At 34.8% G+C, this 11,689-nt stretch overlaps 1 protein-coding gene and 1 non-coding gene across 2 annotated transcripts in view; one reads left to right on the top strand and one right to left on the bottom strand.

Moving 5' to 3' along the window:
* The window catches only part of ZFC3H1 (zinc finger C3H1-type containing), a 53,925-nt gene that overhangs the window by 17,978 nt on the left and 24,258 nt on the right, over positions 1-11,689 (top strand). Inside the window, exons 5-14 of the mRNA XM_017510074.2 lie at positions 356-579; positions 2,104-2,227; positions 5,967-6,064; positions 7,394-7,603; positions 7,797-7,961; positions 8,857-8,994; positions 9,570-9,691; positions 10,082-10,231; positions 10,947-11,121; positions 11,371-11,502. Coding sequence (XP_017365563.1) covers positions 356-579; positions 2,104-2,227; positions 5,967-6,064; positions 7,394-7,603; positions 7,797-7,961; positions 8,857-8,994; positions 9,570-9,691; positions 10,082-10,231; positions 10,947-11,121; positions 11,371-11,502 — 1,538 coding nt within the window. The remainder of the gene's footprint in view (positions 1-355; positions 580-2,103; positions 2,228-5,966; positions 6,065-7,393; positions 7,604-7,796; positions 7,962-8,856; positions 8,995-9,569; positions 9,692-10,081; positions 10,232-10,946; positions 11,122-11,370; positions 11,503-11,689) is intronic.
* LOC119468432 lies at positions 5,025-5,147 on the bottom strand. Its single transcript, XR_005197109.1, has one exon. It is a non-coding gene; the product is annotated as a small nucleolar RNA SNORA17 (small nucleolar RNA).

The raw sequence follows: 11,689 nt of genomic DNA, 5'->3' as shown, positions 1-11,689 counted from the left end.
AAAAAAAAAAAAAAAAGAAATGGGGTGTCACCATGTTGGCCAGGCTGGTCTCTAACTCCTGACCTCAGGTGATCTGCCCACCTCAGCCTCCTAGAGTGCTGGGTTTACAGTCGTGAGCCGCCACGCCCAGCCTGTTAAATTCTCTTGGTTGAGTTCATGTATAAGTATAGTTTTGAGATTTTAATTCAGTGTTTTGAGTTTGGGGAATTATAGGGCCCTAAAATGGAGGACAATCTTGTATAAACAACTTAAGAGGAGCATCATCATTGATGAATCAATAATAAAAATATTTTTTAAGACTCTTTTTCTTTTATCTCCTAATAGATACTGATGTTTATGTATTTTTCATTTAAAGCTAAACAAGCATTGAGGAAACAGCAAACAAAGGCATGGAAGAAACTACAACAGCAAAAAGAACAGGAAAGACAGAAAGAAGAGGATCAGCGGAAACAAGCGGAAGAAGAAGAGAGACGGAAAAGAGAGGAAGAAATCAGAAAAATTCGAGATCTCTCAAATCAGGAAGAACAGTACAATCGATTCATGAAATTGGTTGGTGGCAAGAGGAGATCAAGAAGTAAAGTAAGAAATACAAAAATATAAAATCAAAACATTACTCTTGTGTCCTTAAAGTCTTATTTCATAGATTCAGTCAAGTAAGAGAGCTTATTATATAAATAACTCAAGGAAAAAAGGAAGGTAGGTTATAATTGAGAAAGCGTCTTTTGTAGTTGTAGGTATTAGAAGTAGAAGAAATGAAGGCTAAAATTATGATAAACAGAGACTGCTTTTAGCTTATCATTTTCTATTTAGGTGAAAGTAGGATTACTAAATTGGGGTGAAAACTTATTCTGAAAATGACCATTTCTTAAGTGCAAGAGTAGATTTTCATTAGTTTTTCATTGTTAGTAATGTAGATTTAGAAGTGTGTCATGACTAATTATGGACTATTTTAATAAATTTTAAATCATATAGTAATAACCTTAGTGCATGTGGCTATTTTGTATTTAGTGGTCAAGCATTTGTTGAACATTTACTATGTATATGAACATAGTAATCCTCTCTTTTTCTCTCTCCCTTCTTTTACCCTCTGCACCCAAAAAGAGTACACTTGAGAATGTATGAATGAAGAGTAGAGGAATGTTAAAGAGTAAATTATTTAATTGAAGTTAGGTTTGCTTAAGCAAGGAATATTATAAATATTTATACATTGAACTATTGAACTTTTCTTCTTCTTCTTTTTTTTTTTTTTTTTTTTTTTTTTTTTTTTTTTTTTTTTTTTTTTTTTTTTTTTTTTTTTTNTTTTTTTTTGAGACGGAATCTTGCTCATGTCTCTCAGGCTAGAGTGCAGTGGCACGATCTCGGCTCATCTCCCGGGTTCAAGTGATACTCCTGCCTCAGCCTCCTGAGTTGCTGGGATTATAGGTGTCCGCCACCTCACCCGGCTAATTTTTTTGCATTTTTAGTACAGATGTGGTTTTGCCATGTTGGCCAGGCTGGCCTTAAACTTCTGACAGCGTGAGCCACCATGCCCAGCCAATAGTATCTTTTTCTAAAGATAAATATGGTATTATATGCACATTACTCTTTACCTCCTTCTTGACAGGTTTTGTTAGTTTTTAATTTATTATAAACTGTCTCTGATAAACACATTTAGCCAGAATTTATAGTTTTCAGGTATCATTTACTTATAATTTAAATGTTTTTGAATTTTTTGGGAAATATTCTATATATATTCTTGATGACGTAAAACTTCCATGTATTCCTCTAGTTTCTTAATCATGCAGAAGTCATAAGTGTGTAAGAGTTTGATGTCATTTTATATAGGGAGAGCTAATTATTTAGTGGCTCAGCTAACAATGAGGGATTTCATCTGTATAGCTAGTACTTTGGAAATTCCATTTTCTATCTGGTGATACAGTTATAAAATGTCAACCAGTGTAGCTGTCATTTAAATGGAATTTCCCAAAGATGTGATAGGCACATCTAACTGAATCACCATGATTTTTGATACTGTTCCCCAGAAGATAACTGTCAGTTCCTTTGTGATACGTGACCTAAGACAGAAAATGGTTTGAAGCTAAAAAAATAATGTTGTATACTTAGTCTTCAGATCCTGACCTGAGGCGATCCTTAGATAAGCAACCTACTGATAGTGGAGGAGGCATTTATCAGTATGATAACTATGAAGAAGTTGCTATGGATACAGATAGTGAAACCAATTCTCCAGGTATGAGCCCAAACTTGAAACCTTTGTGTATTTACATGTATTAAATAGAGAATGGTCATTATACTACTCAAAACCTTGAAAGAAACGTGTAATGAAAGTGAGATTTGCTGATGAACTGTATGATGATAGACATTATTTGTTGTCGTAAATGCTTAGAGAGCAAACCTCAAGTAAGTAATATTAACCTTTATTTCAGAGTGTTTCTAGATAGCCTGTAAATTAAATAAATAGATAAATAATTGTTTAAACTCTGTTAATTATTTGCTCTAGAAAGTGAAGATTGGGCCAAATGCAGTGGTTCACGTCTGTATTCCCAGTACTTTGGAATGCTGAGGTGGGCAGATTACTTGAGGCCAGGAGTTGGAGACCAGCCTGACCAACATGGCGAAACCTTGTCTCTACTAAAAATACAAAAATTAGCTGGGTGTGGTGGTGTGCGCCTGAAATCCCAGCTTCTTGGGAGGCTAAGGCATGAGAATTGCTTGAACTCAGGAGGAAGTTGCAGTGAGCTGACACAGTACCACTGCACTCCAGCCTGAGTGACAGAGCAAGATTCTGTCTTAAAATATAAAAAGTGAAGAATGGGAAAGATGAGAACACTACTTTTAGAAAAACAACAAACTGTTGATCTTTATTTCCAAGATTCTTTCTGCTTTAAAGAACAAAAGACCTCTTTTGCTATTTGGCGTCTGGTCTCTTTCTAGTGTGATAATTTGTTAGGAATTTTGAGATAGAAAGTGATACTAGTGGCATCTCATGAAAGACTGATTAGAACTGGTCAGAGGTGTACTCTGCTTTAGGTTGCATACTCTAGAATCTGACTTAACTTTGAGGGCTAAAGACTTGATTTTGTTGATGTTCAGGGGTGATTGGCTGTGAAAGACCTATTCCTTCACAAATAATTTAAAACGTAATACTGAGGCGAAAATGGAATGCAGTTGGCATTCCAGGAACTGGAGAATTTGGAAGAACACATAATCAGTGTATTTCTCCCTGTAGTCACATGGTGAGACCAAATCAAGACTAGAATCCTACTTTGGTGTATCTAGACTAGAGACTAAATGAAATATGTGTTATTTGGCTAGCGTTTATCAAAATGCTCATTTTTCAGGTTGTTTTAAGCTGGTGTTTGATAGTCTTACATTATGTTTTGAGATCATAATTTAATTTGCTTTGGTCAATCTTTAATTTTCTTATTTTCAGATTCTTGGAGATGATTCATTGTAATTCCCAAGTATTGACAATATTATTAACATTCTATTTCTATAAAATAACTTTATGATCTGTGCTTTTTAAATGATCTTGTAAAGCATTATACAGAGAACATGTTCTGTACGCAGCTTTGTCAAATTTTAATTTTTTGCCACATTAACTGTAGATACATATTTTTTTTCCATTTTATTCTCAAATTTTGCCAACACAGACATATTATACTTGAAGAAATGTGCATTAAACAAATCTTTTAATTCACTTTATCCTATATTTTAAAAAAAAAATGTTTTCCATATAGAGTTTTTCCCTTAGAGGGGAACAAAAGAACAAAAACAAGATAATTCAAATACAGTGAAGAACCAGTTTAGCATCTTAGGTGTCAGGCAGTTTAAAAATTGCCAAAAGATTTTTTTTTTCACCAGGATGCCACAATAGCAGAACAACTTAAAAATTAGAATACTAAAATGATGGAGTGGTCCCAGTAGCTGCCCCTGGCTAGCAGGAGCACACAGTGCCACCAAGGCAGAGGCCAGGACCAGAGGCAGTGATTGTCCCAATGCCAGCCTGTCCATCCCTGTAGTGAAAGCCAAGCAGGAACTGCAGCTGCATGGCCTTGGGGGCGGGTGGACTTGTGGAAAGCCAGGCTCTGAGGCTGCAAACACCCTGAGCACCACTGGTGGTCCTGTATCTGCACATCTGTTCCAACCAGCCACCTGGCACAGGGCTAGACCTACATTCTGGTCTCTGCATCTTGATCTGGGCTGGAGCCCGTCCACCTGGTCATTCTGGTCAGTGCTCACACTGTAAGACAATTACAGGTTGTGTCAACTTCTTTCCTGTGTTAAAAACAAGAATGGCTGGACGTGGTGGCTCACACCTGTAATCCCAAAACTTTGGGAGGCCGAGGCGGGATGATCACCTGAAGTCAACAGTTTGAAACCAGCCTGGGCAACATGGTGAAACCCCATCTCTACTAAAAATACAAAAATTAGCCAGGAATGTTGGCTTGCTCCTGTAGTCCCATCTACTCGAGCGCCTGAGGCAGGAGAATCACTTGAACCTGGAAGGTGGAGGATGCATTGAGCTGAGATCATGCCACTCCACTCTAGCCTGGACACTGAGCTAGATGCCGTCTCAAAAATAAATAAATAACAAGAAATCTTGACACCGAATCAGGAGCACAATAAAAGTGTCTACTGTTAATACTATTAACTGAATCAAACACCAGCAAACAGTTCCCTAGTCCTTTGTCCTCCTGGTTGGTCCTCACATGGTAGGTAGCATGAATCAGCACATAATGGTCTTCGGTCTTTCCTACCACTAGTTTCTAAACCTCATGAATGAAGGCTGCTCTTGCTGAGGGCACCCTCTACCCCTCTATTGGCCAGCCCAACACAAAGGTTAGAAAAAGTTCTGAGAAGCTTCTCCTGGCCCCTGGCAGTGAATCAGGACTGGATAAATCTGGATGAGGACAATGTGGCCTGGAGGACTTACCTCAGAGACCACTGCACTCACTAGGTCCACCTTCTCTCCCAGTAAGTAGGAAGGGAAAACATGCCAAGTCCACAAAATAAGAGCCCTATCAAGTGTCAGACTATTAAACATTCAAACGTTCATGGGGCAGAACACTGAAAAAACATAGCATCTTCTCTCTGCCACCTAATGACACAAATGTGACACAGCAGCCACATCCACAGTGCCGTGTAAAATGTTCCAAAGATTAGTGTATATTCAGATGATCTCATTTGGGCCTCAAGTCAACTCCATATAAGGCATGTGAGTAATAGCTGTATTTACTTGTGAGACCTGGGATAAAGAAGAAATGTTAAATTTTTTCTAACATTATATAGTTAGTGGATAGGGCAGTAAGAGTAGTCTTTGAAACTGCTGTGTTTCAGTGAGGCTAACAAGTCATTGAAGATAATATACACAGTTATTTTTATCTGCCACCAAGGAAGAAAAATGCTGAGATGCGTCAATTTTAATTATTTTAAATTAAAATGTGAAAAAATGTGCACCTTATTAAATACACTAATTCTTACTTCTAGTTTTATTTGCTTTCTACACAGCTTATATAGTCCATTTCCTCAACTTTCTTTTGTACTACAAGAAAGGAATAATGAAGTCACCACATCATTGTTTTCCTTTGGCTAAGGCATTTTGGCAGGATTCATGAGAATTTTTTGTTTCATTATTTCTTAAAAAGTATGCTTGTGTTTTTGTTTTTGTTTTTTAAAGTATGCTTTTAGCTTTCCTGCTCTCTTCCCTGATATCTTCATTAGGTTAAAAGTGGAACAAAGTGAGAGTTTTGAGGGACTGATTGTTTAAAGTGAATGGCTGACTTTATGATGATAGGACAATTTAAATGGCTGGAGATGGACTGAGGAGGGTTAAAGATTTTATCAGAGGTTGATAAGGTCTAATTTGCACTCCACCTAGATGTATTTCTTTAAACATAACATAAATTTAATATATTCCCGATGGCGTATTTCTGTTACTAAACTCTTAACAAAAATTTTTTTTATAGCTCCTTCACCAGTGCAATCATCATTTTTCTCTGAATGTTCATTGGGATATTTTTCTCCAGCAACATCTCTTTCTTTGCCTCCACCACCTCAGGTTTCTGTAAGTCATAGTTGATTTCTAAGAAAATCATTTTGTCTGATCTTTTCTAATTTGCTTTTAGAAACAAATGAATGGTTAGATTTGAAGAGGGCTTAAAATATCAGAATTGCGTATCAGAATTAATAGCAGTAAAATATGTGGAATAAACAGGTGATTACACCAGCAAGCTATCCATTTGATAGATTTTTTCATAGCCAGTTTTTAATTTCATGCTGACTTTTCAGTACCTATCATGTTTCCTTCTTCTCTTTGCTCTCAACTGGTAGCTATCTAGAAAATTTATTCGAAAACATACGTTATCCACTGTTTTGGACTATCTCTTTTTTAAGGAATTGGGATTTACATGTGTTAGGGTGCTTCTAAAAATTAATACTCTCCTTTCTCCTCTTTTCATAAAAATGGTTATTTTTAACTTGACAATCCAGCAAAAGAAAAGCATTGCCTATGAAGTTATTTTTCCCTGTCTTCTTAAAAGAAGTACCAATCCTCCCACTAAAAACAAAACAAAGACACAAAAACAACAAAAGGAAACGGAAGTAGGGGATCAGACATTAAAAATTTTGAAGTTATTTTTAGATTGAGAGGGCCTAGAGATCAAATTGAGTATCTTTTAGTAAGTGTAAGAGGGAATCTTTCCATTTCAGGAAAGATGTCTAGTGTCTTTCTAGAACATATATGGTGAGGCGAATGTTAGAGCCAATGGTGAGAGAAAAAACATTTTCTTTGTTGTAATATTTTCTTTCGGGAAATGAATAAATGAACTAAATTCGGAGAGAAATACTGGAAGATCTTTGATGCAAACATATACCCAAATTCAGGGATTTGTGTAAAATTAGTTTCCTTTACAGATACTCTCTAAAAAACCGTTTAAGAGAGTAGTGGTGATTCTTTTTGATACTTTATTAGGTATCTCTGGTGCTCTGAACTGTTATTCACAGAATCCCTTGATTTCTACTTTTTATTTTTTACTGAAATATTATGTCTTGGGTTTCAGTATCTCTGCTTGCTTTCAGGTAATCATCTAGAAGGAAAGACCCTGTGTAGTTTGATATCTATATCTTCTAGAATGCTAAATGGATATAAGAATGGAAACAGAATTTTCTGTAATTTTCCTTGAAGTTAATAAATGTTTCAAATATTGTTGATTTTTTTAATTGCAAAATTAACACTTTGTGGTTGGTTATTGATTTCTGGGTTTGTTTTGAGGTTAACATAGATTACTTACAGCTAAAATCATAATGTTTATTTTTTTGTTTAATATTGCCGCAGAGATAAACATTTGAGTTGATAAAATTTGTGTTGCAATTACTTCTTTTTTAAAAAATATAGTCTCTGCCACCCTTGAGCCAGCCTTATGTGGAAGGCTTGTGTGTTTCTCTTGAACCTCTACCTCCTCTACCACCATTACCACCTCTTCCACCTGAAGATCCAGAACAGCCTCCGAAACCACCTTTTGCAGACGAGGAAGAGGAGGAAGAAATGCTGCTTCGAGAAGAGCTACTTAAATCTCTAGCAAATAAAAGAGCTTTTAAGCCAGAGGTAATTTAGGTATCTGAACCTCTAGGTGGTGCTCTTGAGCTTAGCTTAGGGTAGTCCTACTTTTTTCTGGTTACTTGGGATTCATTGGGCTTTTCAGCAAAGTAGGGATAATTCTAACGTTCTCAATATTTTTAAAGGTGGCAGAAATTTATTTTTATTAGGAATGTTTCATATGTGTCTCTTCCTTATATAGGAAACATCCAGTAATAGTGACCCACCTTCACCTCCAGTTCTGAACAATTCACATCCTGTGCCAAGAAGCAATCTATCAATAGTCAGTATTAACACAGTGTCTCAGCCTAGGATACAGAATCCAAAGTTTCACAGAGGACCTCGTCTTCCACGAACTGTGATCTCGGTAAAAACAAAAATTTAATGCTACTTTTATTCAAACAGTTGTGAGAAATTTCTATAAAGTTTTGTTGTCCTGTTTCCTATGCCTTGGTTTATTTATATACACACATATATTCACATATAAATGCAAAAAATTTATTTTTTTAATGTATTAATGATAAAATGAGAGCAACACCTTCACTTGAAAACTGGTAGAATTTGGTGACAATGTGTTGGAGGAGGTATTGTCTTCATTAGAGTGATGTACTTTTCAACATTTTTTCCTATAGAAATTGGCTCATTCAGATTTTCTATCTTTGTTTGGAGGGAGAATTTTAACAAATTCTATGTTTTTATTTCTCCCATCTCTTTGTATACTTTGTGTATGTTTTCCAATCAATGACTACACTATGTTGGAAGAAATTATTTATGATGTTTATTAAGGCGGTTGAAATGATAGTTTCTTTCTATCTTGTTTTCTAATGACCTCAAAGTAAAATAAACAGAACAAAGCCAAGTTGAAATCTTGCCTCTATTAGGTAAGCCAGCTTTGGCAATTTACTCTCTATATGTATTCATAAAGTACAGAAATTTGATAATTATTACATAAAATTAACAAAATAATTTTTCTTTAGTTTTAAAAGTTAATTGAAATTGTATTATGGTTCTTTGTATAGAAAGTTAGAGAAAACAAAATTTTAATGAGGAGAGTAATTATGGCATAGGAAGACTTAAAGAATAGACAACATATTATGTCTCTGGCATATAACCAGTATTGATGGACACAGTGAATTATGTAATGCAACTAGAAGGAGCCATAGACTGTCTACTTGGAGCCCATTATTTTTGTGGATTGAAATGCAAAGAGGTTAAATGACATCCTTTTGTTATCACGAGTAATAAATGTATTGTCTTTGCAGCTTCCAAAGCATAAATCAGTAGTTGTAACACTAAATGATTCAGATGATAGTGAATCTGATGGAGAGGCTTCCAAGTCGACAAATAGCGTTTTTGGTGGATTAGAGTCCATGATTAAAGAAGCAAGACGAACTGCTGAGGTAAGTAAAGTAATTAACGGTGGAAAGAAAGATGACCTGTTGAGTCATTAAAGTTTTTTTCTGAAAAATTAAACGGTAGAGTTATAGATGTTTAATAACATTGATTTGTGGAAATATTTTAAGTGTTTGTGCTATTAGGACTTTATATATAATGAAGCATGTGTCAATGTAGATTGATTTTACTATTAAAAGTTGCCATTATTTGTTTCCTATTAAGTATTCCCTTTTTCAAAATAGTAATATCGGTTGGATAATTGTTCTGTGTAGTGAGGAGACTGTTGTTTTAGAATTGTGTTATGTTACCAGAAAACAATTTTTATTAAAATATATAATAAGTACAACTTTTATCCTTTTTTCTCTATTATAATACTTGTTTAGCTGTGATTTAACTCCTTGGTGGTGTATACAATTTAATAGTTATCAATCAGCGTTGTTTTAGAAAAAAATAGAAAATGTTGACATTCAGGTATTTCTAAATAAATTCAGTATACACTGGGTTGCAATGTAAAATATATATCTTAGTATGGAATTTTTGAAAGCTGATGATCTAATTGACATCAAATGTATTTTTTTAGCAAGCTTCAAAACCAAAAGTACCTCCAAAATCTGAAAAAGAAAATGATCCTTTGCGAACACCCGAGGCTTTGCCTGAAGAAAAGAAGTTTGAATACAGATTGTTAAAGGAAGAGATTGCCAAGTAAGTGTAATTTTATTTAAGTAACAGTAAAGGTATGTGATGTGTTCAAAACTTCTCTAATAGAGTTTATTGGCACTGGTAAGTGAGTTTTATCCAAGATACAGAGTTAATGTTTTATAACTCACACAGAAGAGGGAGCTGGATGGTCATATATAGACTTGAGTAGAGTGATGTGCTGAGACATAACCAGCTCAGAAAAAAGATGAAAACACTCAAAGAGAAGAACTCCACTATCAACTTTGAATGCTAACTTGGCTCATGCACGTTGGTCATTATCTTTATTATTAGTTGGTGTGCTTAATATTGTTACTTCATGAAATTGAATATACTTTAAAAATAGTTTAAGTTTATTCTTGGGTGTAATACGTATATCCTTTTTGATTATTTTAGTCGTGAGAAACAGCGTTTGATTAAATCAGATCAGCTGAAGACAAGTTCATCATCCCCAGCAAACTCTGATGTGGAAATTGATGGTATTGGTAGGATAGCAATGGTTACTAAGCAGGTTACAGATGCAGAAGCAAAACTGAAAAAACATAGGTGAGTCTTGTTATCTTCACATATCTAATTGTTCCTGTGGTAGAGAAATATATATTTGTGGTGTATGTCATTAATAAGCATACTATAGGATTATATATTTTCTTACTTTAACTTTCACGAACTGTCGAGTTTTTGTCATTTTGTTGAATGGCATACATAAAGTAATGAAATTAATGTTTAAATAAAAACACCAGCCAGACTTGGTGGCTCACTCCTGTAATCACAGCACTTTGGGAGGCCGAGGCGGGTGGATCCCTTGAGATCAGGAGTTCGATACCAGCCTGGCCAACTGGTGAAACCCCATCCCTACTAAAAATACAAAAAAAAATTAGCTGGGCATGGTGATGCATGCCTGTAATCCTAACTACTTGGTAGGTTGAGGCAGGAGAATCGCTTGAACTGGGGAGATGGGCTCCCATTGCGCCTGGCTCAACATGAATATTTACTGTAAGTTTTCAATAGTAATTCACATTACCTCAAGCTTAAATATTTTTTGAAAATATCAGACACATAGTTACTGTTATCAGTATAGCAGTATCAATTTAAAAAGCTGTGTGATTAATATAAAAAATATTTATCCCTTTAAATTCTTATCTGTGTCTCATCATAGATGCAGTTTTAAAAATTGTGCTAATATTTTGAAAAATTTTTTATTCTGACAGTGTCAGTCTGCCCTTGTAGGGAAACATTAAGAATTTTGTTATTTCTCATTTAGGATTCTCTTGATGAAAGATGAATCTGTTTTAAAGAATCTAGTGCAGCAAGAAGCTAAGAAGAAAGAATCTGTTAGAAATGCTGAAGCAAAGATTACAAAACTTACAGAACAGCTTCAAGCAACTGAAAAAATTCTGAATGTTAACAGAATGTTTTTGAAGAAGCTTCAGGAACAAGTAATTATTTTAAATTAAAATATTGTAGTCTCCCATTCACTACACATTTTTATAGGCTGAATTTTTTGTAAGACAAACCCCCATATACTAAAGCTGGCAAAATATGTGTAACCTATAGTTCTCATTGAGAAATAATATTGGAATATTTTTATTTTCAGTTGAATGCTCTGAAGCTGCAGTGTTTGAGAAGAAGAAATTTCCTGCTTTAAGGTTTTCATTTACATTTTCAGGATTATTCTTTATTTTCAGATTCACAGAGTTCAACAGCGTGTTACAATTAAGAAAGCTTTGACTCTAAAATATGGAGAAGAGCTTGCTCGGGCAAAGGCGGTGGCTAGTAAAGAAATAGGAAAACGTAAGCTGGAACAAGATCGCCTTGGGGTGAGGTTTTTATAGAAATGTTTTACTTTTGGAAAGCAGAAAGTTTTTATGATAATTTTGAGGGTAAGGTGTATATGTCAAGTAACTCTTTACCATAAATTCCAACAGATTAAGATTAAAGCTTTGTTTTTAAATGGCATCCACATTTTTGGATGCCTGCTTTTTTTTTTTTTTTTTTTTTTTTTTT

Source organism: Cebus imitator, unplaced genomic scaffold, assembly GCF_001604975.1.
Source record: "Cebus imitator isolate Cc_AM_T3 unplaced genomic scaffold, Cebus_imitator-1.0 Scaffold429, whole genome shotgun sequence".
NCBI lineage: Eukaryota > Metazoa > Chordata > Mammalia > Primates > Cebidae > Cebus > Cebus imitator.
This window is presented reverse-complemented; position numbering and strand designations above follow the sequence as displayed.